General features: G+C 37.0%; 1 protein-coding gene across 2 annotated transcripts; it reads left to right on the top strand.

Annotated features, from left to right (window-relative positions):
* The first annotated feature begins 71 nt into the window (after positions 1 to 71).
* itgb4 (integrin, beta 4) lies at positions 72 to 27903 on the top strand. Of its 2 annotated transcripts, XM_079638591.1 has the most exons (42): positions 204 to 475; positions 2464 to 2548; positions 2835 to 2917; positions 3860 to 3955; positions 4061 to 4265; positions 4928 to 5024; positions 5118 to 5289; positions 5414 to 5677; positions 5834 to 5923; positions 6003 to 6125; positions 6648 to 6815; positions 6902 to 6978; positions 7079 to 7281; positions 7829 to 7932; positions 9274 to 9369; positions 9490 to 9619; positions 9722 to 9847; positions 10107 to 10213; positions 10664 to 10697; positions 10788 to 10982; positions 11428 to 11531; positions 11645 to 11703; positions 11835 to 11858; positions 12330 to 12478; positions 13012 to 13191; positions 13430 to 13578; positions 13763 to 13970; positions 14046 to 14366; positions 14496 to 14647; positions 15701 to 15881; positions 16063 to 16200; positions 16310 to 16492; positions 16614 to 16748; positions 19957 to 20118; positions 21720 to 21881; positions 22133 to 22246; positions 23725 to 23874; positions 24340 to 24528; positions 24665 to 24820; positions 24944 to 25105; positions 25306 to 25413; positions 26828 to 27903. In XM_079638591.1, the coding sequence occupies exons 2-42, from the start codon at positions 2470 to 2472 to the stop codon at positions 26965 to 26967; spliced, it is 5775 nt and encodes a 1924-aa protein (XP_079494717.1). In that variant the 5' UTR covers positions 204 to 475; positions 2464 to 2469; the 3' UTR covers positions 26968 to 27903. The 2 variants fall into 2 exon arrangements, with proteins under 2 accessions (XP_079494718.1, XP_079494717.1); XM_079638592.1 differs by lacking the exon at positions 22133 to 22246 and having other exon boundaries at positions 72 to 475.
* Positions 27904 to 27942: the final 39 nt, after the last annotated feature.

Raw genomic sequence — 27942 nt, 5'->3', positions numbered from 1 at the left:
TCCCCTTTGGGGAGGAGCTCTGACCTGTCATTCTCAAGTCCACACAGGTGAGGGTGCTGCTAAAGGAATTTGCAGAGAACAAGCGGGCAAAGGACAGAGGGAAAGGTGGAACAACCTTGTTACCTCACAAAGCCAGAGAAAGAAAGGAAGGGTGTTGCCTGCAACCCACCTGAACAACTTGAGCAAAAGAGGAGGGACCAGACACACATTCACTCTTAAACACAAGTCGTATCTGGAGGAATATTCAGTCGATTTTGCACAGCACAAAGTGGGATAGGAGGGGGAAGTTTTCCTGCAAGCACACGAGGATTGCCTGTTGCTTGGATTTGTGAAGACGCAGGTGGAAAACAGGTTCTTTCCCCCTTTTTCGGTTAATCATTGGACAACAGGGAGAGTATTAAGGATTTTCTTTTAGAGAACTTTGCTGTTTCTGTGTGGACTCTGGGACTTGGATTGGGAAACAACAAACTAAGAGGTTTGTGAGATCAACAATCTTTTTGTAAAGCCTCACAGTCCTGCATATATTTTGTAAGACTCTTTTTTTTATCTCTCTACTTCCCCTTTACTCTTTGCTTGCTTGTGTCTTTTTGTTTGCTGATGTTTGTGGCTGGCAATATGAAGAAGAGAAATCTTTGAATCAGTTTGGTTTAGTTCTCTAAAGTTTGCACACTACTGTTCAGCTCTTTTTGTTCTTCATCTTTTCTTTAATCTTTTTCAAACTAAATCCTCATGAAGATATGAGAGGTAAAGAAGGTGTTTGGCTGTTGGTTGGTATGCCTTTTGCAAGGCCTTTTGCATCATAGTTGTTCATTTTAATTTTAATGTTGTTGTGCAATTGTGCCCATCAAATCACATTTGTGTCTGGATCATATATTGTATATATTGTGACCATGTTTGTTTATCGTATTATAATGTCATTATTGTTCTCAGATAGAATTCGTTTTTAGCTTGGAAAATATTGCTGGTTGGAAAAGTTTCACAGAATGGAACGAATGACATATATCATAATACACAAAATATCTAATATTTTTGTTTTGGGTACTTCTGGGTTATGTTGTTTTTCTCAGTGTATGACTAAGCTTGATTTATCTGCCCATTTGTGAGGTTAGCACAGCACAGATCAGGTTCACAATAGCATGTTAAGGTCTGTTTAGGTCTCAGGCACAGTGATATTTATATGAGATTGAGTTTTCTCTCATCCTGGAGTGAAATTCCAGCGATGTTGGTCAAAATATGAACTCCGAGCAGATATACGTGAACGTAAAGTTGATGGATGTGCCAACACCATTTTTTTTGTGGGAAAATACCATATTTGTATATTTTGGGTTTTTTGATAGATAAAATTTCCAAGGCTTTCAATTTAACATGATTTTGGGGTATCATTATTTATATAAAAGTAAAAACATGTCATTAAATGACATTTAATCATGCTCCCTGACTTGTGTAAATAGTTATCGATTTTCGTACCATTGGAGATATTGAACTTGAAGAACCACCTTGATGTTTTTCGCAGGTCTGTAGTCTTTGCAGCACCAGCTGCTACTCCAGGCAACATGTTTCACTAAATTCACCACATTTAGAGAGAGCATGCAGCACAGGATGAGTACAGAGGTGTTCAGACGTGTTCAAGAACACCTAGAGAAAAACAGTGATGCAGCGTCTGTCTGATCATGTGATGGCGGCATGCAATTATGTGTCCTGTTTCTCCCCCTTAATTAGACTTTATTCAGCAAATATTGATATTATACATATCAATTTCAATATAAAGTAATTAATTAGAAAGAAAATCAATTTAAAGTCCTAACAATAACTTATCTTTTCATTGTAAATAAAAAGAAGAAGACCAAAATGTAATGCACAAATATAAAAAAAGTTGTTCCCAAACTTTCCACTGTCTTGCTTTTCCCTGGATTCTGTGTCCATCTGTAGAGGATATGAGTGGAATTCCTGAGGAATCATTGGTCTGTTTCTCCTCTTGACTGTCAGAGTTCAGATTTATGGGGGGTGAAATGGGCTCAACTTTCATTTGATGTTTTCAGGGAGAAAGGGAGTGGGTGAAAAGCGAGGGAAAGTGATATCAGCAGGTGGATCAGATTTCTGCTGCTGTTTTAGTGATTTAAGCTGCCGGCATGATAGCTGAAGTGCATGCTATTCCTCTTTCTGTAGATTAGATATGGACAGCGGTCTATAAAAGTCTCTAAAAGTACATACCGGTACATAAAGTAAATGTCCATGTGCAGTGTGTCTGGTCATCAAAGTCGTCATTATGGAGTTTTTTGCTGCATGTTTTTATGGTGTTTATCAAGGCACATGTCTTGCATGCATTGCATTTTTCAGTTCACTTACGATCAGTTCTGGTGTGTATCTCCATGTGTGTGCTGTTTATGTGTGACTGACATCTGTTCACCATGTTTAACTTTACGTAATATGTACGATCTCGCTATTGTTAAATTTGTGTTTCAGACTGAAATGGGAGGATGGGCTCCGCGTCTCGCTGTGGGGATCTGCATTCTCATGCTTGCTGTGACAGTCAGCCGTGCTAATGAGGGTGGGAACATCGACTCTTAAGCCCCTTAAACCTCAAATCTCAATTACAAACACTTTTACTTAGGAAGCCATTCCAAGTTGGTTAAAAACACCAGATTACCTTCTGCTAACTGTAATCAGTAATGACAGCATATATTGCTTTGAATAATAAAACGTCAGTGTTACTCAAATGTATACAGTAACGCCAAGAAGACCTTAATTACTGAGTTCAGAACATTTAAAACCAAATTAGAAGACATGATTATCTTTGTTATATGCATAAAAAATATGCTTTTTGTGTTACGTAGTGAACCACTGTACCGCTGCCAGGACCAAAACCTGCTCAGAATGTATTCAGGTCGGCACAGGATGTGCATACTGCCCCGATGAGGTGAACATTCAATGATCCTTTTATGTTGTGGAATGAACTGATGTTGTATATGTGTTTGACATGTTTTCCTAAATAAATACTTATTAAATATGACATATTGATCCAGAGATCAGGTCTGTAGAATAGTTTTAGCTAAACTGAAATGTTAACCATTACAAAATGATTATAAATGTCCAAAACATCAATTTCACTGTTCAACCGCAATTGATGAATGACATACATCAATCTTATTCAATGGTGATTTGAGGGAGCAGTTTTTCTCTAATTAGCTTTAATAACATTAAAAAAATGTTTTTAATGTTTTTGAAATAAGGCTACATTTATTTGATAAAATAATACAGTAACAGTAATATTGTGAAATATTATTACAATTTAAAAAGCAGTTTTCTATTTTAATATATTTTAAAATATAATTTATTCCTGTGATGGCGAAGCTGAATTTTAAGCATTATTAGTCTTCAGTGTCACATGATCCTTCAGAAATCCTTTTAATATGCTGGTTTTGTGCTCACAAAAGATTTCTTCTTATTTCAGTCATGACATACGTGAAATCGATTGGCTGAGAACGTTACATTGAACGAACCAATCAGCATGTGAATAGTTTCATGGCTGAACTATACAGTACATTTTTGTGGAAACCGTGATGCATGCTTTCCGGATTCTTTGATGAATAGAACGTTCAAAAGAACAGCGTTTATTTAAAATAGAAATCTTTTGTAACATTATAAATATTTTTATAGTATTTTTACTGTCACTTTTGATTTCATTGCTGAATAAAAGTATTAATTTATTTAACAAAAACCTTACTGACCACAAACTTTTGAACAGTAGTGTATTTTATTTTACTGTAAACACCGTAACATTGTGTTTAGTTATTTGTATGTTCATAAAGCCTATTGTAGCTCTCTGTATGAACAGTTATTATCTTATTTTTCTCATCAGATCTTTGAATATGAGCGTTGTGACCTGAAGGAAAACTTGGAGGCCCGTAAATGTAGTCGGATGGTAACAATTGAGAGCACCAGGAGCATTGAAAAGGTTTGTTTCATCAGACTCTACTGACCTGTCCCTCGCTTTGGTTATATTTCCATATCATGGAATCATGCGTGTTCACGCATTCATGCGTCTTTGTGTGTTTTTCAGAACGAGAAAATCGATGAGTCAAAACAGTTCTCTCAGGTGTCCCCTCAGCAAATGCGCATGACGCTTCTCCCCGGGGAGGAGAAGGAGGTGGAGATGGAAGTGTTTGAACCAGCCCGTGGCCCTCTGGACCTCTACATCCTCATGGACTTCTCCAACTCTATGTCTGATGATCTGGACAACCTGAAGAGCATGGGAGATAGACTGGGTGAGTGAGGAAGATGGAGTCATATATTAAAATGTATTATATTGTTAACACATTTTAGTTTTTACATTTAAACATTTACATTTTTAACTTAATTTGCTCAACAATGGCTGTTAGTTGAAATGATGCTTCCTTTGATTGGAAAAAGCACCTCTCAGAGCAAATCAATCAATCAATCAATCAATCAATCAATCAATCAATCAATCAATCAATCAATATATTTACTCTGAAATGGTTTAAAATGTGTTTTTATAAAAAAAAATCCATATAGTATTTTATAATATTTCATGCATCACAACTTGCATTTTATTAACTAGGCTAGCTATACAGTTATTTGTGAATGCATGAACTCTGAACTCTGAATAAATTAATGAATGAATGGAATGAATACTTACTACTAAACTTTTGCATTTACATTTTTTACATTAGCTGTTGTTATTTTTTATCTTGAGCCATCAGTATTGTGTTATTTAGATGGTGGGTCAAGCTAAAAGCAGTTCAAGCTCCCTATTTGAATCTGTTCTGCTTCATTGCACTTTGTCTTACTGTTTTTGAACGCAAGAACATTTTTGAACTAATATCCCTGGAGAAAACTATGATTGGGTGTACAATATTGTTTATTTTTGCAATGTTTCGATATTCATTCATTTTCTCACCCCATGCAGCTGAGCTTGTTGGCAAAATTTCTGATGATTACACCATCGGATTTGGCAAGTTTGTGGACAAAGTCACCGAGCCTCAGACAGACATGAGGCCAGCCAAGTAAGAACAATACACTGTGACAGCACCACACTGTTTGACTTTATCTGCATATGCTCCTTATATATGTTTTCCTTTTATATATGTTTTCCATAGATTAGCTGAGCCGTGGACCAACAGTGACCCTCCGTTTTCATTCCGTAACGTCATCACTCTCACCAACAACATCACCTTCTTCAGACAGAAGCTCCAGGGAGAGCGCATATCTGGCAACCTGGATGCCCCTGAGGGGGGTTTTGATGCCATCTTACAGGCTGCTGTCTGCCAGGTACTGACATGTTGATAAATGGAAGTGGAAAATGCACTTGGATGCCTTGCTTGGCATTTACAGTACTCTAAATTAGTTGCTTGCTTCTTATTGGTAGAGTATAACTTGTTTATTTTTTTCACAGCAACAGATTGGCTGGAGGCAACACAGCACCCACTTGCTTGTCTTCTCCACTGAATCGGCTTTCCATTATGAGGCAGACGGTGTCAATGTGCTTGCGGGCATCTTGGACCGTAACGATGAGCAATGCCATCTGACTTCTGACGGAAAATACACACATGACATTCGTCAAGACTACCCATCTATACCCACCCTAGTGCGACTTCTGGGGAGACATAACATCATCCCAATCTTCGCCATTACCAACCATTCCTACACATACTATGAGGTGTGTATGCCTTAAAAAACACAAGACATAAGTGCATCTCATCTCCATTTAAAAGTTCTCAGGAACCACAATATGAATAAAGATTATATTGAAAATGTGATATAGCCCTTTTTGTGAAACAAGTGTGACGCTTTTATTTGTATCCCATGAATGTAGAAACTGCATGAGTACTTCCCTATTGCTGAGCTGGGACAGTTACAAGAAGATTCCTCCAACATCATAAACATTTTAGAAAATGCTTTTGAGGTAAATGCATTTTCATACCAAATACGTTGCTGGGATTTCTTTTCAAATTTGATGTAACTCTTCATCATTTTTTTAACAGAATATTCGTTCCAAGATCAGTATCCGTGCAGAGGACAGGCCAAAGGCGGTGGAAGCCAAGATTCTGTCTCAGTCTGGCACTTTTTCTGAATATGGCAATTTCAAAATCACACCAGGACAAATTGTGAGTGTCTTTGCATTAGGTTTAAATGCACAACTACAACTGTAGTCTCTCACACAGTTTCAGTTTTTCAAAAAGAAGGAAAATAATAAAGGAAAAACATAAAATTATTGAATATCTATCTATCTATCTATCTATCTATCTATCTATCTATCTATCTATCTATCCATCTATCTATCTATCTATCTATCTATCTATCTATCTATCTATCTGTCTGTCTGTCTGTCTGTCTGTCTGTCTGTCTGTCTGTCTGTCTGTCTGTCTGTCTGTCTGTCTGTGTCTGTCTGTCTGTCTGTCTGTCTGTCTATCTATCTATCTATCTATCTATCTATCTATCTATCTATCTATCTATCTATCTATCTATCTATCTATCTATCTATCTATCTATCTATCTATCTATCTATCTATCTATCTATCTATCTATCTATCTATCTATCTCCAATTTTATAAACACACTGTTAAGATCCTTTAAAATATGAAAACCGGGTCATAAAGAGACTGATTCAAATGTCTCTCTGTTTCTAGGGTAAATTTAGAGTCCGTCTGAAGGCTCTCACTCAGGTGGGAGAGGATCATGTGTGTAAGGCCAAACAGGTTGACCGGACGGGAACCTTGAGAGTCAAACCCACCACCTTTAGCTCCGCACTTAGCATCAATGCTGAAGTGCTCTGTCAGTCATGTGACTGCGAAAAGGTGAGGTTTGCTATGTCTTTAAACCCCATCTCTTGTTCTGTGTGTTTATTTCAAATCTTACACTCCTGTTTCTACTTAAACATCAGACCCCGGTTAAAAATGCTGTGCGCTGTAATGGCCATGGTGATCTTGTCTGTGGGAAATGCCAGTGTTCTGAAGGATGGTATGATGGAAATGTATCTCCTTTTACATTTTTGGTTTGTGCCGATCACATATGTAGCAGTCCATAACCCCGCCTCTTGTCTATGCTCGGCCCCTCATAGGTTAGGCCCTTTCTGCAACTGTTCAATGGGGGCTTCCACAGACTCTGCCATGTGCATCCAACCTGGGAAGACCGAGCCGTGCTCGGGCAGAGGAGACTGCATGTGTGGGACCTGTGTGTGCTATAACCCAAACCAGTTTGAGGGACTCTTCTGCCAGTTTGACAAATCTCAGTGTCAGAGATTTGGTGGATTTCTCTGTAATGGTTAGTAAAATGTTTTTTTTTTCAAAAATATGTCTAGGCCTGCCGACTAAAGATTTTTCTAGTCAACTTGTAGTCGTTCATTTAAGCCATTAGTCGACTAATCGCACATTTATATTAATTTAATTACTTAAATATATACTGGGGGGTATACTAAACCATAATGAGCCTTTAAAGGAATAGTTCACTTAAAAAGTTGTTTCAAACCTGTATGAATTTATTTTTTCTGCTGTACACAAAATGAGATATGTTGATGAATGTCGCTAACCAAACAGTTGATGGACCCCATTGACTTCCATAGTATTTTTTTTCCTACTATAGAAGTCAATGGGGTCCATCCACTGTCTGGTTACCGACATTCTTCAAAATATCTTCTTTTGTGCACAGCAGGTTTGAAACAACTTGAGGCCTAAATATATCCCAAATTTAGTTTGGAAGAGGAAAGGAAAACAGGAAATACAGTCATTTGAAAATGTTGTACGTGCTTTGACGTGTTGCCATAGTTAACGCTTTGAGGTTTGTGACTTTCTACCTTTGTTTGCCACAACAGAACGTGGAAGCTGCAGTATGGGCCGATGTGTGTGTACACCAGGCTGGTTAGGAGATGCCTGTGAATGTCCCAGCAGCAACGACTCATGCCTGGACAGCAGAGGGGTAAAACTCACAAAAAGTTACTAAGCAAGTACACTATCGTTCAAAAGTTTGGGGTCAGTAACTTGTTTTTGTTTTTTTTAGAAATCAATCAAATACTTTTATTCTGCAAGGAGGCCTTAAAATGTTATCAAAAGTGACAGTAAAGATATTTATAATATAATATATTTCAATTTCAAATATATACAGTTCTTTTACACTTTCTATTCATCAAAGAATACAGAAGCAGTTTTGGTGAGCATAAGAGCCTTCTTTAAAATCTTACCGACCCCAAGCTTTTGACTGGTAGTGTATATAAACTTATTTAATACTATTTTAAGTCTCACTTGCCATATTTAGTGCTACACAAAGTCTGTGGTATTTGTCAATATTCATATTTAAAATAAAAAGATTACTTATTTTTGAATCTTTGGATTATTGGACTCAACAATAACATTGTCAATCTCAACATTCTTTGGTCAAATATTAATTAAGAATGACTTAATTAATTTTATTGTTGTCTCCTTTAATGTCTCTTATATCACTCTGTAGCCTCTTTCTTCTCACAAAATAATATAATTGCAATTCATATCATTATTTCATGTCCATTTATTTAGTTATTTGAGTAGCCGTGTAATAAACTGGATAATGTACAGTCAGCCAGTCATTATTACTAAATACTTCATAAAACATCTTCAGGGTGATGCAAGATCATCTTGTTTGGGTTAATTTTGTGATAATGAACTGTTGATTATGCATTACATTTTTATGATTACATTTATGTGCATTATGTTTTTATAGCTGAAGCATGTAAAATTATTTAAAAAAAAAATCAAAATTAAAACTGAAAGGGCATAATAGTCTTTTAAGCAACAAATCAAAATATTAAAATGTATTACATCAGTACTTTTACAATTTAGTAACTATTTTATTTAATTAGTTTGTGTAATTTATTACACAGGAAACAAAAATATGCTGATAGTTAACAACTATCTGTTAATTCATTAACTACTTCAACATTGAAACTGAGAAAAAAAATGTTTCCATTGAATTTTGTAAGTGATTTGATTTTCACAATCTGTTCTCTCTGAATCTTAGTATGGTTGAGCAAAGCCTATTTGTCACTGGACTGATCATTGTGTAAGAGACCTTATTTAGCTCGTAACCTGATTTTGACTAATAAGTAGTTACAGTTTTTTGCCTTTGTAAGGGCGAATGCAATCTAGATGATCTTGACAGTTTTGGCCAAAATTTGTACCAAAACTATTTTTGTACCAAGTATTCCTGGTAAAACAGCTCGGTGTATATAAATTGTGTTATTCTGTGTATATAAATTGTGTAAATCTGTGTTATTCTCTTTTGTAGGGCGTCTGCAATGACCGTGGTCAGTGTAAATGTGGTCGTTGTGAGTGTGAACACTCTGGACTTCCCCTGAGCCCCACTTGTGAAGCGAACTTCCAGGTACAACTGTGATGTCTGTGAATGTGTGTCTGTCTGTCTGTCTGTATTCCTTTTCTTTGCATGTTTATAAGCACTATTAGTTAACAAATGTCCTGGTACCAACCGTCTCTCACAATGCAGCAACAATTGGGTATGTGTGAAGCCAAGAGGAGCTGCGTTCAGTGCCAAGCCTGGAACACTGGTGAGAGAAAAGGAAGGAAATGCGATGAGTGCCCCTTTAAAATCATCATAGTGGAAGAGCTTCAGGAAGGTAAGGTGTCAGATCTTTCCTTTATTTTAAGATATAGCTATACTCTTGGATTCGTTTATGGATGGATGAACAAATGAAGGATTGATTTATTTGTGTACACAGATAAAAACGTGATAGAGACGTGCAGTTTTCGTGATGAAGATGACGACTGCATGTATCACTACACTGTGAATTATCCATCAAACATCACAGACAAAGAACACAGAGTCCTAGTGAAGAAAAAGAAAGGTGAGATATACACAAATATTACTTCTAAGATTCTAAATCTACTTTTTTTAGACAGCATTTTTCCATTTGGGTGGCCTGTAAGTAAATTGAACATTGGATTTTCATGTACATCTCTAATATTTCATATTAAATAAAACTCTATGTTTTGTAGTTATGTACTGTACCTACTACTTATTCTGTATTTCTAGCTCTTGAACAAGAGTGTGTAAAGTCATATATGTCAGGGTTAAACTAACTGATGTTTTTCTCCGTGTGTCAGACTGTCCACCTGCTGGTTTCCTGTGGTTGATTCCTCTCATTATGTTTCTGATGCTTTTGCTTGGTTTGCTTTTGCTCTGCTGCTGGAAATACTGCTCCTGCTGCAAGGTAGATACACACACACACACACACACACACACACACACACACACACACACACACACACACACACACACACACACACACCACACACCACACACCACACACACACACGCACTTACACAGAATCTGCACAAAGAGCAAAATTACAACCAATAAGAACGTTTTATGTGTAAAAAATATATAATTGAGTGGAGCAGGACTGCCAATCAATGGGATTTTACTGGAGGCAATGATATACAGCATGATATAAAAAACAATAAAATGCCTTGTTGCTTGTCCAGGTTTCTATATTACACATCAAATATGTTCTGGCAAATATGTTGGCTTTGATCCTGTTGTGTTGAAACCAAACAAGTTACTTGCAGTTTGCTGTTTAAAACTTATGATGGAACTGGTTAGGACGTGTATAGTGATGTTATATCTCAATTAATTCACGTTTGGGTTTCTCCCCAACAGGCGTGTCTCGCTCCTCTCCCGTGCTGTGGCAGAGGTAATCATTCTGTTACACTTAAGTTACATTAAGGAGAAATCAGCAGAAACAGATATACTCTATTGTTCTTAATGTGTGTGTGATTGGCAGGTCGTATGGTGGGATTCAAAGAAGACCATTACATGCTACGTCAGTCTTTGTTGACCTCTGATCATTTGGACACCCCGATGGTGCGCAGCCGCCCACCCAAGAGCACAGACATTGTGCGCTGGAAAGTGACGGATAATGTTCATCGAGGACCAAACCACCCCCAGAACCAAATCAAACCCAACCCCAATGAGACCAGTGAGTCTAAACTGAGATTCAGATCCTCACGTCGTCTAGTGTGACCAGGGTCCAAAAATGTTCACCCCAAAATGTAAATTCTTGTCATTCCAAACCTATATAACTTGCTTTCTTTTGTGGAACTCAAAAGAAGATATTTTGAAGAATGTTTCAACTGTTTTGTCTATGCATTGAAAGTCAGTAGGGTCCAAAACAACAGTGGACTCCGATTATTTTCATTGTATGGACAATGTTTTTCAAAATATTAATTTATTTGTGTTCCACTAAAGAAAGAAACTCATACAGGTTTGGAATTACATGAGGGTGAGTAAATTATGGTTGAATTTTAATTTTTAGGTGAACTGTTCTTTTAAACCAATTTTAACTTGTAAGACCACACAGGCATTTTTCGTGCTTGTTTAGCTCATATTCATATTCTTTCATCCCTCTCTATTCTCTGTCATAGTCCAGTACCCTGTCTCTCTTCGTCTAAACCGGCAATATTCAGAAACTCTTTCCCAGCTTGAGGCTCGGGACACAGACATGCTCAGACATGAAGTAGAGGACAACGTGAGTGCTTATAAATGTGTGATGATTCCTGAAAAAACAACAGCCTAGAAACAACTTCTCGCACATGAACGGTCATGCCTGACTGCAAATGTCTCTGTGTTCTTCATAAACAGCTCAATGACGTGTTCCTGCAGATCCCTGGCGCACAGAGAGTGCAAAAGTCTCGGTTTAGGTGAGAAGTAGCTCTCTATGACTTATAAAAATCTGCGCCTTGTGGGCAAATTTTTCTAAAGTATTGGATCAGTCTCTGATTTCGACGTGTCTGAATGTACTGAACGTTTTACTGCTTTTCTATTCCCCTAGGACACAAAGAAATTCTGGAAAAAGGTACAGTAGCTACAGTTGATTACATTAATGAAATACTGTACGTTGATATAAGTCTATTGAGAGTTTATTGATTAGGACAAATCTCACAAAGAAATTCTCACATTTGTAATTTCAAATTTGGGGTGTAATTCAAAAAAATATTTTTAATTTTTTGAAATAAAAACCATTAGAGTTTGACTAATGTGCTTAATTTCTCATGGAAAATTATCATAACATTTTACATCAAGATAATTTATTCCATTAAGCATTACACATTAACTAAATTATTATGGACATGGACTAACAATTCACAGTAAGCAGGCTTAATTTGAAAGCATTACCAAGACTTTGCAATCCTTGTGCACTTTTTTTTCTTTTTGGGGTAAAATATAACCTGAATATTTCTTGAGATTTACTGATTGGTACAGAGAATCTCAAAAATCTCTTTAAGACTTTAAGATTGACAATAATAATTCTCATTTTCATCCACAGACAGAACAACACAATTGTGGACACAGTTTTAACTGCCCCTCGGGCCAGTTACCCAGATATTGTGAAATTGACTGATAAACAGGTTCAGGCTGGAAACTTCCGCGATCTGAAGGTGGTTCCAGGCTACTACACCGTAGCTACTGACAGAGGTACAAACCTTGCACAACACACTTTTTTTTCCCATGCACTGCAAAAAAATGTTTTCTTACTTAGAATTAGTGTCTTGTTTCCAGTCCAAATATCGCAAAAAAATTAATTTTAAATCAAGGTGCATTTACTAGATAAGTAAAATGGCATAAGATATTCTCCCGGTTTCACAAACAAGTCTTAAAATAGTCCCAGACTAAAATGCATGTTTGAGCTGTTTTAACTGAAAGCAACTTGCCTGACATATCTCAAAATATGTCAGTGCCATTGTTTTATCTTAAGTAGCACACCAGTAATGTTTTTTTTTAAAGCACATTTATAAAAGCTACTTAAATGCCCTAATTGAACTAAGACTTAATCATGTCATAATCTATAAGCCCTGTCTGTGAAACCGGGCCATTATGTCTTGTTTTCTGAAAAAATAAATAAATAAATGTTGTTTTTTCAGAAAATAAGACATAATATCTTAGTCTGTTGTTGTTATTCTGCTATATTTCAAGTTTGTTGTGTAAATGAAAAATGTTCTCCTCTGTAGAAGCGGCAGGTGCTGTGGAGTTTCAGGAAGGCGTGGAGTCAGTGGATGTCCGGGTTCCCCTGTTCGTCAAAGATGAGGATGATGAAAAGAAGGAGCTGCTTGTGCAAGCAGTTGATGTTCCAGTTGGAATTGCAAAGATTGGCAAAGATCATGTCAACATTACAGTGATTAAAGAACAAGGTAGGAAGTTTTACAAGTAAAAATACTGCTAAATTTTTTTTAGTAGTATTTTTGTACTTTTATTAAAAATATTTAAACATCCTTAAAACAACATAACTTTTTCTTGAGAAGCAAAATTGCGGAAGATAATACGATTATTTTTCATAGAATACATCTTGAATTAGATTAAGTTAATTTATACAACATTTGGTGATGCATGATCAAAAATTTAGATTATTGTTTGTTTGTTATACTATAGCTAGGAGCATCTTTACCTTCCTGCAGCCATCATACACCTACAGCCGTCAGGACGGTGTGGCGAACATCCCGATCAGTCGTGAGATTATAGAGGATGGACGGACACAGGTCACATACTGCACACGTGACCTCACTGCCAAAGACAAGAAGGTAAAATACATGATGGTGTGAGGACCCTATTGGAATTGCTCTGTTTATTACTTAACTATATAAGACCACATGTAATTCTTGAAGTGATATCGATATCTCATGGATTGAAAGAACATGCACAAGTAATTCTCAATGTTTGATTGTGGTAATGTTTCATTTTACTAATTTTAACCTCTCTTCACAGGACTATATCTCAGTCGATGGAGACATGAGTTATGGAATAGGGGAAACGCAGAAGACCGTCCCAGTGAAACTCTTGGAGCTTGGGAAAGGAGACGGCCTGCTGGAGGACAAACAGGTCAAACAGTTTGTGCTGGATCTGAGTAACCCACGACAAGGGGCTAAACTAGGCCGTTACCCACGGACCACCATCACCATTGCTGATAAACCAGGTGCATATCAGGTTTACAGATCTGAAAGTATAATTTGTTGTTATTCCCTAACCTAAATGTGAATTGTCCTCACAGAACCCAGTGTCGTAATGTTTAAGAAGAGTACTCAAACTTGCAATACAGCCGATATGCTATACTCCATACCTGTGGTACGCAATGGAAACCAGGAGGGTCCGACCACTGTGTACTGGCGCACAAAGAAAGCCTCTCGCTTTGACCTTTCCGGTCCTCTCAAATTTGCTCCTGGCGAGATGGAAAAGAATGTTCTCATTGATCCTCAAGCATATCCATCTCCTATCATACCCGAAACCTTCCAACTGGAACTATTCGACCCAAGCAACAGTGCAGTCATCGGAGAGAGGAAGACTACGCTGGTGAACGTCACCGATGGTAGAGGTGAGAAAACAGGGGGTTTAGAGTCGGGTTTGGGGTCCATGTGTGCAACCATTTGTAAATGCAAAAATATTCATTGTTTTGTTTAACTTTTGCTGAATGGGACATAATGTTTGCGTGATGTGATTTCAGGGGATGGTTTCCAGAAAATGGAGTTTGTTAATCAGACAGCCACATCTCCTGGAGGACGCCTCTACTCCCCAACCAACATCAAAGCTGTCCCTACCGGGCCTAAAAACATCCGTCTAAACTGGAACCCCTGTTCAAACGCCAATGGTTACAAGGTAGGTCATGCAACATGATATCTGCCATAACACATTACAAAATTGAATCAGTTTCTGTATTATTTACCGGGCATAATCTTTTTTTTTTTCTTTTTTTTTTACCTCTGTAAAGTTTAATGATAAAAATAAAATAAAATAAAAAACTCATAAACGGAGACGCCCAGTTAAGCAACAGCCGTTATTCAAAACATCTGCTTCAGACCACTAATCCTGTTACTGATTAGATACAGTTTAAAATGTGCGAAAGCTTCGGTATTTACACAGCATTAACCAATATGAGATTTTTTTTACTTCATTTGTAGTGGCAAAAGCCAGGAATGTGACATTAAAGATGAAGGAGAACATGTAGGCTTTATAAGTTTTAATATGACTTTGGTTATGAAATAAATGTAATTGTTCTGCTTTTGAAATACAGGGATGATATATAAAACAGTGATTAATATATATGAATTAAAGTTTGGTATCTTATGAAACATTTAATTATAATATAATTGTGAAATATTCTTAACTCTTTTCTATTTTAATACATTTAAAAATATATATAATTTATTACTGTGATGGCAAAGCTGAATTGTCAGCATCTTCAGTGTCACATGATCCATCAGAAATCATTCTAATATTCTGATTGGGTGCTCACTAAACATTTTTTTATTATTATCAATGTTGAAAACTGTTGTGCTTCTTGCTTTTTTTATGGAAACCATAATAATAAAAAGTCCGGATTCTTTGATCCTGAAAAGAACAGCATTTATTTTAAATAGAAAACTTTCAACATTATAAATGTCTTTACTGTCACTTTTGGTCAATTAAATGCATCCTTGCATTTAAAAAAAAAAACCTTAATGAACACAAATGTTTGAACAGTAGTTATACACTGTGGGTTGTGACAGTTTATCATAGATCTCGGGCTGTTTTTCAGCCCCAGCCTGTTTCTGTTTGGAAAGTGTCAATATAGTTGCAATATTTTTATGAGATTAGTATTTCAATAAACACTAGCTTAGCTAAGGAGCTGGTGTTAAATATGACATTTGAGCCGTGATTTGCTGTTTCCAGGTGAAGTACTGGATATATGGAGATCCTGAGGCCGAAGCTCAGGTGCTGGATGTGAAGACTCCTCAAGCCGAGCTGACTAATCTTTACCCGTACTGCGATTACGAGATGCGCGTATGTGGCTACAATGCACTTGGAGAGGGCAATTACAGCGATATGATCCAATGCCAGACTCTGGAGGATGGTAAGTCAATCTTTGAATTTTGTATTTGCTCTAATTGGGGATTGTAATGGTCTTTTTTCAGTTTTTTGGGAAGCGTGCATGTCATATTTTTCATATTTGTCCTTTTCTAGCATGCCCGTTGTTGCTTTTTGAAGTTTCTGTCTCACAAACATGTCCAACTGCATTATTTTACCCCTTCCAGTACCTGGTGAACCTGGTCGCTTGGCTTTCAATGTCATCAGCCCGACTGTCACTCAGGTCAGCTGGGCAGAGCCAGCAGAGACGAATGGTGTCATCACTTCATATGAGGTCATCTACATACCCATCGACGAGGGCAAAAGTAAAAGTCCCAAAATTCCCTTTATGGCGTCTGTGTGTCAGGATTGTTTTTTTTTTTGTGGTTTAATGTTTCTCTGATTGCAAATGTCTAAATTTTTTTCTCTGTTCAGAGCCTTCAGGACCTTCTAAGAAGGTGATGATTGATAGCGCCAAAAAGCGCATGCTGCTCATCGAGAATCTGCAGCCTTCTCAGACTTATTGTTACAAAGTGCGTGCTCGCAATAAGGTGGGCTGGGGCCCGTACAGAGAAGCCACAATCAACCTGGCATCACAGCCTACCAGACCCATGTCAAGTAAGCATCTCACAAAAATGGGGTGGAATCAAACTCAAGTTCAGACCAAGTAGTTGTTTAATAAACCGTTGTGCTGACTGTGGATTGATTGTGTTTGTTATGATTTACATCAATCCTACAGTTCCCATCATTCCCGACATTCCCATTGTGGATGCAGAAGCTGGTGATGACTATGACAGCTATCTGATGTACAGTAATGAAGTACTACGATCCCCAACAAGTAGCCAGAGGCCTAGCGTCACAGATCTGTCCGAAGGTGGGTGTCTTTTGTGATGTGGTGCACTATTGCAACACATTGGAGTCATGTCAGTGTACACTACCTAAACGTTTGGGGTCAGTAAGAAAGAAATGTCTACTTTTATTCAGCAAGGATGCATTATATTGATAAAAAGTGACAGTAAATATATTTAAAATATTAGATTTCTATTTCAAATGAATGCCGTTCTTTTGAACTTTCTATTCAAAGAATCCTGAAAAACTTGTTTCATGATTTCCAAAAAATATTAAGAAGCACGTTTTTTTTACTAACATTGATAGTAATAAGAAATGTTTCTTGAGCACCAAATCAGCATTTTAGAATGATTTCTGAATGATCATGTGACTGGAGTAATGATGCTGAAAATAAGTAAAATTAAACATTGAAATAAAAAGCAGTCCTTTTAAATTGTAATAATATTTCACAATGTTACTGTTTTTACTGTATTTTTAACCAAATAAATGCAGGTGTGGTGATCATAAGAGACTACTTTCAAAAACATAAAAAAATCTTAATGTCTCCAAACTTTTGAACGGTAGTGTATTTGCTGAACATCCCTTCTGAAATGACCAGGATGTATTTCCATGACGTTCAAGGATGATTTATGCTGCTGGTTTTGTTCTGGTTTAGCTGGTGGACCAGTGTAGCCATGGTGTTCACTAGTAAAACTTGAGCTGGTGAAGGTGGTCAAGCAGCATGGGTAAGCTGGTTGGCCTTGCAACTCTTGGTAAAGGGGACACCAGCACACTAGCATCCTAACGCCATGTCTACACCAGACGTGAGTGGCGTGACGTGACAAAAGCAGATAGAACCCATTATAATCAGTGATGCTGTCTACACTGAATGTGGCGTGACGCAACATGACAAATTCCCGATAGTAAACTGATGCACTGTTCTAATTCTAATGTACTTCAAGCACTCTCGCTACTTCTGACACAAAGAACAAATGGATTTTCAATAGTTGTGTTGTCGCATCAAGTGTCCTCAGCCTCAAGCTGTTGCGGCACCACGCGACAGTTGTCATGTCCGGTGTAGACACGGTGTAACAATGCTAGTCTTTTCATCAGGGATAGCAGGGAACTAAAACAAGATTTTGCACACAAGTTTCCAAAACATGTCCATGCTCGTCTGTATTGCATGCCTGAACATGTTGGTGATATTGTTTCAAGCATTCGAAAGCTTTTTTTTTTTGTGCTACGTTGACCTGTAGAAACTATTGGTCAATAGCAGACATGGTCAAGGTCTGCCTCCATCTTTGGCGTAACAGAATGATGTCCTTACATCATTCGTATGCAACTCCTGTTGAAGTCGAAAGGCTCTTTCTAGTCCTTTGTGCATTGAAGACCCCACAAGAACTTACCTTTGCCATGGAACATTGTCTTTTTCTTTTCTTTTGGCTTTGTCGAACTGGGTGACTGGGCTCTTCATGGAAGTTTAACTTATTGTTTGCGCAGCCTTCAGGGAATGTTGCAGCTGTAACGTTTGGGCTCCTTCGGCTCGCATATGGCAAGAATGATCAGACTATTTACTTGCTAGTTAAAATAAACATCGCTAGCATCATGGATGGGCTCAGAAGACATCAGCTTTATCACCTTTTCTTCTTTCCTTCTTTGCCTAACTCTAGTTATTAAAGGAATAGTTCACCCAAATATGAAAATTCTGTCACCAGGTTGTTGCAAACTGTATGACTTTTGACTTCAGGGAGCACAGAATCAGAGGCTAATCTTTTCTGTAAAATGACAGTGAATGGGGATGGACACTACAAAAATTACATAAAAACTACCATGATTATGGTCCATATGGTGCTTTGAAGCTAAATGATTGTTTTGTGTAAGAAACAAAATATAAGTTGATATTCACTGAACATCTTCCTATCCACCATAACTCTTAAATCTCATTCACACTTATTGAGACTCTCGGAGGGCAAGATTCTTCAGCCAATAATGACTTATATTTCAATCTATTCCTCACATAAGCTATCATATGGCTTAAGAAGACTTGAAATATAATTTTTATCAAATACAAATAGACTTGTTATTAACATTTCACAATAGTTGTATTAACTCTTTCCCTCCAGAGTTTTTTTTTATCATTGTCATCCAGCAGCAGCATTTTTGATAATTTTCACAAAACTGTCAAAATTGTCAAAGACTTTGTCTGGATCGGATTCAGAACAATGATCAAAACAGACGGAGAAGATAGTGTCCGTCAACACCTCCAAAGCTTCATAGTCCTATAGCTCGTCCTGGCTTGACATTTCATTCACTAAAATAAGGCAGATTTGATTCATTCTCTTTAATGCTGATGATCTCGTTACATCTGCTTACATATGCTATCGCTTGTTTCTGCTTCCTCTTCGCCGGTGTTTTGATCAGGAGATTCAGTTCTCTTTCAGAAGCTACGTAATAGCGCACCCCCTACCGTATAACACTGAAAACACGCTGGAAAAATTTGTCAATGGCGGGGAAAGAGTTAACTACTTTTATCCTAGTTTTATGATGTTTTGTTTTGTAAAATTTGAAACTTTATAGCCACATTCACTTTTTTTATATGAAAAAGCGTAGACTTAATGTTTTTGTGTTCAGGAAAGTCATACAGGAAATTAGGGTGAGTAAATAATGACAGAATTCTCATTTTTGGGTGAGGTGAATTAAATTGAGCACGGACAGCCCACACATCCTCTGTGCCTTGCTTGCTTCCCCACATGATTGCGGAAGGCTCACGCTGGAAGCATGTCCAGCTAGTCGGTTCGGATCTGGATCTCCGTAAAGTGTCCTGGAAACTGCCTGCTGACATCATCCCCTACCTCCTGAGCCCAGCCACAGATGCCAGCGATAGTCTTGCACAGACCCTGCCACAAGGTGAAGACCTGTCCCTGGCAGACAGCATGCCAGCTACACCCAACGTCAACCCACAGCTGGGCTATCAAAGTCGCTTGAGTGCTAACTGGCATCAAGAGTCTCAGAGTGCTAACTGGCATCATTTCTCTTGCTTAATGTACATTGCTAATTCTATTTCTACCTTAGAAATATTGTTTCTTCTGAACTGAGAGGCTTTCTGCAGTTTGGGTCTGTTGAGGTGATTCCCTCCTCTAGGCCGCAGTTCAAAGCGCTAGTCTGGAGCGCTAACTTCAACTGTGAATTCTAATGCGCTAATGTTGCTATGCTAATTCATGAAATCGCCATCTTGTTCTCATATGTCCTTACAGATCAGTTTGTAAATGGAAAGTGGGACCAGAATTTCCTGTTCCCGGGAGGAAGCAATTCCCTCTCCCGCAACGTCAGCTCCTCCTCGTCCACGTACAGCCATTCCACCCCCCGTCCCGCTGTGACCAATCACAGCAGCTCCACAACGTACATTTCTGGCAAAGGTATCAGAATATTAAATGCCCAAAGAAATTGTTAATTGGCAAAACAACTTTAAAAAAAAAAATTATGCACTGGTCAATTTTGAGGTAGTGGCCTATTTTGCTTCCACAAAATGTCTTTGTTTCAGAGAAGTGGAAACAAAACATCCAAAATAATTAATATTTAAATGTTTATTTTATTGCACTTTATCTATTTGTGTGATTTAAAATGCAATGCTCTTTAAAGGCCATTTTCTCAAAATTAGTTTAGACAAAAAAAATCTCCACTTCAGCAGCACTTACATGAATCAAACTTTATAGTTTTATTCCAATTTATATTCTTATGGTTTGTTAATATATAATTTTCTAGTGCTCTTCACCTGGCAGTCATAAAAAGCCCAAATTTGTATTTATTCATTTCAATGAAATGAATGTACTATATTTTAGTTTTATAATGTTTTTTATTTCATATTTTGTATTTTTAGAGGATTTTATGGTACTAAATTATATTTATGCGGTAGTCCGCAATGGTATAATCCATTGGTTCACTTTTTGAACATTGACCTGAAAATTTATTTTTAAAATAAAATGAAACAATGAAATAAAAGATGACATCTTTTTAAAGATGACACCTGGCTTATTATTGCTGATTTCCCATTAATTTCCACTGCGGTCACTTTGACCACGAGGAGTGCAAGTGTGACAATATTTTTCAGGACCGTTTAACATTTTCATGTCCATGATATTTTTTTAATGTGCGTGTTCTTTTAATGTGTGTGCAAGTGCCAAAACTTTGACCAAATTTCGTACCATTCCAATGAAGAAGAAGAAAAAAATGCATAAAAATGTTCTGTCAAAAATGACAGAAGAGCACCAGGGGGTTGAGCATAACATTTAAACATTTCATAACAATTTGTATTATAAAACAATTGTCCTGAATGCACTGTGATCACTCAATTTGGGAAAATTTGTTGTTATCTATTAGTTTATTTTTAAAATCCTATCCACCTTTGCCTTAAAAATTTAAATTCTGTCAGTATTGGTCATCCTCATGTTGTTCCAAATGTTTATGACCTAATTTCTTCTGTTTAACACAGCATGAGATGTTTGCCGAACATTTAAGCTGTTCTTTTAACATACAACACACACCATAGAATGATCAGGGGCTGTTCAGCTCCAAATACACTATAAAAGTACCATTAGAAAAGTAGCCCAAACCATTCTGAAATGCTGTGATAGTTTTGTGTGAAGAATAGGCTGATATTTAAGTTGAATATATCCCTTTAAGCGAATATGAATGTAAATTTGAGTCTGTTACTCGAACAAAGCAATAGCACACAAATCATTTGGACCACTTATCTGGCACTTTTTTTTCCATTCATTTTGTGTACTGTCGTCCTTCATTATGGAAAAGAGCAGAACTGTCCTTCAGAACATCTATTTTTGTGTTCCATGATAATAAGAAAGTCAAATTGGTTTGGAATGACATGTGGGTGAGTAAATGATGACAGAATGTTCCTTTAAGTTTGTGTGAATCACACTTTGATTCAATTCATATGCTTGTAAAACCAAAACTGTTGAATAAATTGCCTTTGCATCAATCATTGCTGTTTTTTCTCAATCAGGGGGCTCAACTACACATAGATATGATCTTAGAGATGGCGGGCTTCTCAAAGAGGAAGTGATCCTGAGGAAGCGATCTGAGAACAGGCATTACACTGACAGTGATGGTGTTAGGGATTCTATCGTCATGGGAAACCTTCCTGGAGGATTTTTGGACAATTTAGGTAAAGTGAGCTTGATAGATCTGCCTGCACATAGTGTTAAAGCCAATCAAATTTCATTTATATGCCTCGCAAGGTGCAGCTTTTGGCAAGAATCCTTGGCTGACTCTCGCTTCAACCTTGCTCTTCTTTTTCTCTTTCTTATGCCATGTCTGTTTTCTACACTTTTTGTTCTCTCACTGTTTTCTCGTCATGCGACGGCTGCCTGCCAACCCTTTCCCGCCACACCCTGCCGTGGCTTGGCGTTCTCTCAGGGGGTTCTAGCTTCAGTCAGAGCACAACTACCAGCTACAGCTTGAGCTCCAGAGCTCGTACTCAGTCTGAAGATATCAACGATGCACTGCTGAACCTGGATAGTGTTCTTCAGGGTGAGTGAACGCGGAAACAACCATCAGTGCGTCAGGGGACTGATTGAAACCACGCTACAAGCTTCCTTTACTGTAAAGTAGTTGAACCAAAGTCAAGAACACCTTTTAGAAGGCGTAATACATTTTGAAAAGATTTTAATATATACATAATTTTATATCATAATATATATCATTATATAATATATACATACATATATATGTTTATGAAATACATTTTTACAGTAAGAACAGTATTTATTTGGCACAAAAACAATCATACAACTTCATTACATTTAGATTAAACATATAATTTTACTATAAATTATACAACTAATAAAACGCCATCATTTATGACTAAATATGTCGAACTTGTTAAAGCTAGGGTAGGCAATTTGTTTTATAAACACTTTTTGTTATACTGGTTGAAACTTTCTTCACATCCTGATAGCAATCAATAATAGAAGTGGTCTAAAAATTAAAATATGTACATATATCTTCTGTGGAAGTCTCAGGACCAAAATTTTTTCGTCCAATCATTGCTTTTGGTCCGAATGCTATGATACCATGTCCTACCTGCTTGTCAACATAAGTATTTCCATACCTCCGCGCACCTGCTCGCGCAGACATCACACGTCATCAGCGTTCCCTAAGGCTATACAGAGTTTAGAACGATATTCACTGAGTCCCACAAACAAGCAGCAACCGTCTTTTACAATTCCTCTTGAACCAAAACAACAAGCTTATGCTGCGTTCATGCCATATAACCATAATTACGAGAAGCCGTGACGTTTTTTTCCCTGGAGTCACGTCCTCAAGCTTGGATTTACGCATTTCTATATCAACACTATCAACGCCGAAATGAATCTGCAGCAGTCAGGTGGTAAAACTAGAGCTCTGCAGTTTATTATTATTGTAATGTTATGTGATTTGAGACATGAGGTAGTTTAAAGGCGTCTCTCGTGGCTCTTTTGTTTGCTCCCTGCTGTGTGCGTTCGTGTGTTGTGGAGGAGGTGTGGCTTTGGAGACGCTCTAAAGGGAAGGTGGGATCTCATGCTTTCAAAGCTAGCTTGCTATTTCTAGCCACTTCGAAATTGCCTACCCTACCTTTAAACTGTCTGAAGAATGAACTGATTCGCTAAAATAAATTGTAAACAATCTAGCATTTGGAGAGAGTGCACAATTATTTCATTTATTTTCATTTGCGCAAAAGCATGACTTTTTTTTGTCATCCTTGTTATTGTTAGAAGTAGCTAAATTATTTTGAAAACTACTGAAAAATTTAGTCAAGTTAGTAACATTTTAACTTTAAAATGTACTTTAGTTACTCCCCAACACTGCAAACAATTAAACCCTGACACACGTCTCGCGTCTGAACAACATAGTAATTTGCAGACTGACACACCTCAGCCAATTCCCTGCTGTTTTCCCAGTGCTGAAGCAATAAAACATGTCTGTTCTGTGGTTTGACATTTTACCGTCTGCACTACTCTTGCCCTCAGACTCTCGCTTCAACCCGGGTGTTCCTGAGACTCCCAGCAGACTGGTGTTCTCTGCCCTGGGGCCCACGGCCCTGAAAGTGAGCTGGCAGGAGCCCCAATGTGAGACCGGTGTCCTGAGTTACTGCGTCCTTTACCAGCTGATCAATGGAGGTGATTCATCTCTTCTCATTCATAGTCATACTTATTCATTCAGAAATATATTCAAGTTTATTCAATTATATACTATAATTTATCAATTTATTGCCATATGTAAATTATATATACAGTAGTCAACATTTGAAATGGATCAAAACCTTTCATCAAAGTTATACATGCATTTTGAACAATACCCGTTCTTGTCTTAGGACAATTTTGATTAGCTTTCTGTATATATATATACATACAAATAAATTGCTAAATTATCATATTTCATAGTCATACTGTATACGTACTTATACGTAATATATATATACACGTATACAGTATATTGTACAATACATATACAAGCTAAGCAAATGATTATTTATTATATGCTATAAATCAACAATTTAATTTCGTATATGTGATAAATATGATAACAGATGTTGTCTTTTTGATGTCTTTTTATTTGACTATCGTATTGTGTTTCTCTTATAGGTGAGGTAAAGCGTATCGAGGTGAACAATCCCGCTCAGAACTCTGTGGTGGTTCAGGATCTCCTGCCCAACCAATCCTACATCTTCAAAGTGAAGGCCCAGAGTCGAGAGGGCTGGGGTCCTGAGAGAGAGGGAGTCATTACCATTGAGTCTGCCGTCGACCCCAAGAGCCCCCTGAGCCCAATGCCAGGTGAGCAGTAGCTAATGTCAGCAGTAGCAGTGGCAACTATTGTGAAATCTTGATTAAACATTACCACACTATTGTGTGTATGTATCATTTAATTGTTCTTAAACATGTAAATATGTGTGTGTGTGCTGTTGTTCAGGGTCTCCGTTCACTCTCAGCACTCCCAGCGCTCCAGGACCTTTGATCTTCACAGCTTTGAGTCCAGACACGCTGCAGCTGAGCTGGGAGAAACCACGCAAACCCAATGGAGACATCCTGGGCTACGTGGTCACCTGTGAACAGCTGCACGGTGGAGGTCAGACACCAACCTGACAAATTCTTTTTGAATCTGTATAAAAGCCATCACAACTGCACTAATCAGAAACAAGCCCTGTTCTTTAGCTTCCTTGTTAAGACTCTATCTTTGGTGCGCGTGCAGGAGATCTTCGCTCCTTCCAGGTGAATAACAACGTTGCGACTTCTTTGACGGTGTCTGACCTGAAAGAAAACATGCCGTACAAATTTAAAGTTCAAGCCCAAACCACACAGGGCTTCGGTCCGGAGCGAGAGGGCATCATCACCATCGAATCCCAAGATGGAGGTATGCGGGACATCAGGACAGTGTCACTTTCACTGTTAAATGTTTGAATAAATATCATAGCCTGCTTTTTATGATTCAGTCTGACGAATGTTCTGTTTTACTTGGAAATACATCACATTGCATTTTAAGTTGTCTTGGAGGATAATGAATGGTTGAAACGTCATCATCTCTTGTTCTTTTCTCCTCCTCCTCTTCCTCAGGCTCTATGTCACAGTACAGCAGTCAGTCAGTCACAAAGAGAGAGGTGTTTAACCTACCAACAGAGATTACTTCACACACCATGTTCTCAGAACCCTTCGTGTCTTCAGGTACAGACACACGACTACATATCTTGCTGGGTTATCAAGAACGATTGAGAATGATAACGATAATTACAGCTGTAATTACATGCAGGTGTTTTTTAAATTTAAGTACAATATAAAAACTTGCATGTACACAATAAGTGCACAGTATCAAATGATTCATTTACATGTTAGTACATAGTAGTTAAAGACGCCTAATATAAAGTGGGACCCTATATCTTTATCATGTCCTTGGTGTGAACGGCCTTCATAATTTCAATTGAATCAGACCCGCAGGATGTTTTATAATTAATTATGCTAATGTATTTGTTATATGTAGTTTTTATTTTTTATCAAATCAGACACATTTCTATACAAAGTCTGCACATTTCTATACAACACTGTAATCAAAAGTTTTTAACTGCAGTACAGCACCACAAAATGTACACATTATTTTCAGAAAACAAAAATAAAACACTGAAATTAGCATTTGAACCTACCGGTATTATTATTTATTTAATTTATTAACTCTTTGGAGTAAAATAGACCACTTCAGGAAAAAAAGTTTTACTACTATTATTAAATTTAACACAATTTTTTTTTTTTATTATGTTATTTAATATAAATCAACAAAACATAATTAAATAATTCATATTAATTATGATTATTTATTTTGATAAGTAGAATATTTTTTCTAAAATTAGCATTTTTCTCAGATTAATTCTACTACAATTATTATTAAATGTAACTAAACTAAAAAACAAGTAGTATTTTTATATTTAATATAGTTTATTAAATACACATTTCTTTAGATGGTATTTCAAACACTGATTATTAATATCATCTATTTTTTCTAGAAATATCATGTTTTGTGTATGATAACATGTTTGAGTAGTTCATAAAAAACAGTAAGTTGATACAAAGTGTTTAAAAAAATAATAATTCTACTTTATTACTAGATTTTTTTTTTTTACACAAAAAAAGGTTCAAGTGGTACTGAAAAAAATTGTCACACTTTTACTGCTTTCAGTCAAAAATGGCTTATTTAAGATTTATGGCTTTGATTTCTCAACGTTTTAGAGTTAAACATGTTGTTTGGAAAATATATATTTCATACAAAAATGTAAAAAAATATATATATATATATTTCTCTAACTTTTTTACATTTAACTTCTGCAATAATCTGCCAAGTGCTGTCTTTAAAAAGAGACCAAACTTAAGTTGCACTCAAAGATTTACGACAGTTTAAGTTGGAAATGTTAATTTTCAGGTCAATCCCCAAAAAGTGAATAAATGGATTATAACTGCTGCATAAATATAATTTAGTGCCTTAAAATTCCCTAAAAATACAAAACATCAAACTAAAATATAGTTCACTCATTTCATTGAAATAAAAAAGAATCAGTCATTTTTGCACTAATGTTTACGTGTGTTTTTTCAGACGGTATGATGTTGATGTCGAGCAGGCAGATCACGGAGTCGGGCGGCACCGTCACACGGCAGGTGGAGATGGTGCAGAGAGGAGTCGTGTCCAGCAGCACCGTCACAAAGAAGCTGGAGAGGCAGTACTTCGAGTCCTAATCCAACTCCCTTTTGCCTTCAGCAGAATGTGTATGTATATACGCTCAAGCGAAACTAAGTTAACTAGAGAAGTTCACCGACCAATGTGCACAACATATGGTTTTTATGTGAGGATGAGAACAACTGAGCTCTTGGATTCCTTGGATTATTGCTCATCAAGACCAAAGTCTTCAAGCCTTGATATTTAGTTGAATGTAAATACTTAAAAACCTTTTAGTGTTATCGCTTCCAAACAGGTATTTGGTCAAAGTTTTAGCATCAAACCTGGTTTCCTACAGTGTTTATGAGAAATGTTATTGACGTATGCGCCATGGGATTGGTTAGAGATCTTCTGTTGCTTATTTGAGCTTGATTGCTTTCATTTTGACAAGGTTTAGCAGATTTCATATCATGATGTTGGTTTCAAGTTGTATCACGTTTTTTGAGCATAGAAGTTTTCTAAATGTATTTTTCACATCAAATGTGAAATATCTCAAGATTTATTTTTTACACGTTAACTAATTATCTTCGTTCTAAATCAAATTTTACTTGTTAAGGGTTGTATTAAATGTTGCAACACAAGCGCATGCATATGGACTCGATTCTTAGGATTGTAAATATGTTACTGAGGTTTGTTTTTTTATTGCCTGGTTGCAAGATGTGCTGTTGCAACTTTAGGCCTGTGGCTGTATTTTAGTTTAGTACACTACTGACAATTCAGAAAAGATTGCCGACATCACACTTGTACACCCTTAAATTACATTTTTACTGCCTTTAATAATCTGTTCGGTACTTTTGACTTAGGGGAATTTTTTTCTTTTTAAAGATTTTGATATGATAATTGCATTTCACCATCATACTCAAGCTCTAGTATGTAGGTATGTAGTATGCAAAACTTCTCACTGGATATCAGTTCAACGCACTTAATGAAACAATAAATCATTCTACCACAGTCGACTCATTGTGTGTTAGCTTGTTTATTAGAAACAGATTTGG

Source organism: Phoxinus phoxinus (genome assembly GCF_949152265.1).
Source record: "Phoxinus phoxinus genome assembly, chromosome: 15".
Lineage (NCBI taxonomy): Eukaryota > Metazoa > Chordata > Actinopteri > Cypriniformes > Leuciscidae > Phoxinus > Phoxinus phoxinus.
The sequence above is the reverse complement of the archived record's forward strand: the minus strand, read 5'-3'. Positions and strand labels throughout refer to the sequence as shown.

Coding starts and splice junctions, on each gene's coding strand:
- itgb4 (XM_079638591.1), top strand. CDS start 2,470: ATGGGAGGATGGGCTCCGCGTCTCGCTGTGGGGATCTGCATTCTCATG. Junction 9,848..10,106: donor CCTAGTGAAGAAAAAGAAAG/GTGAGATATACA, acceptor TCCGTGTGTCAG/ACTGTCCACCTGCTGGTTTC. Junction 16,749..19,956: donor CGTCACAGATCTGTCCGAAG/GTGGGTGTCTTT, acceptor ATGTCCTTACAG/ATCAGTTTGTAAATGGAAAG.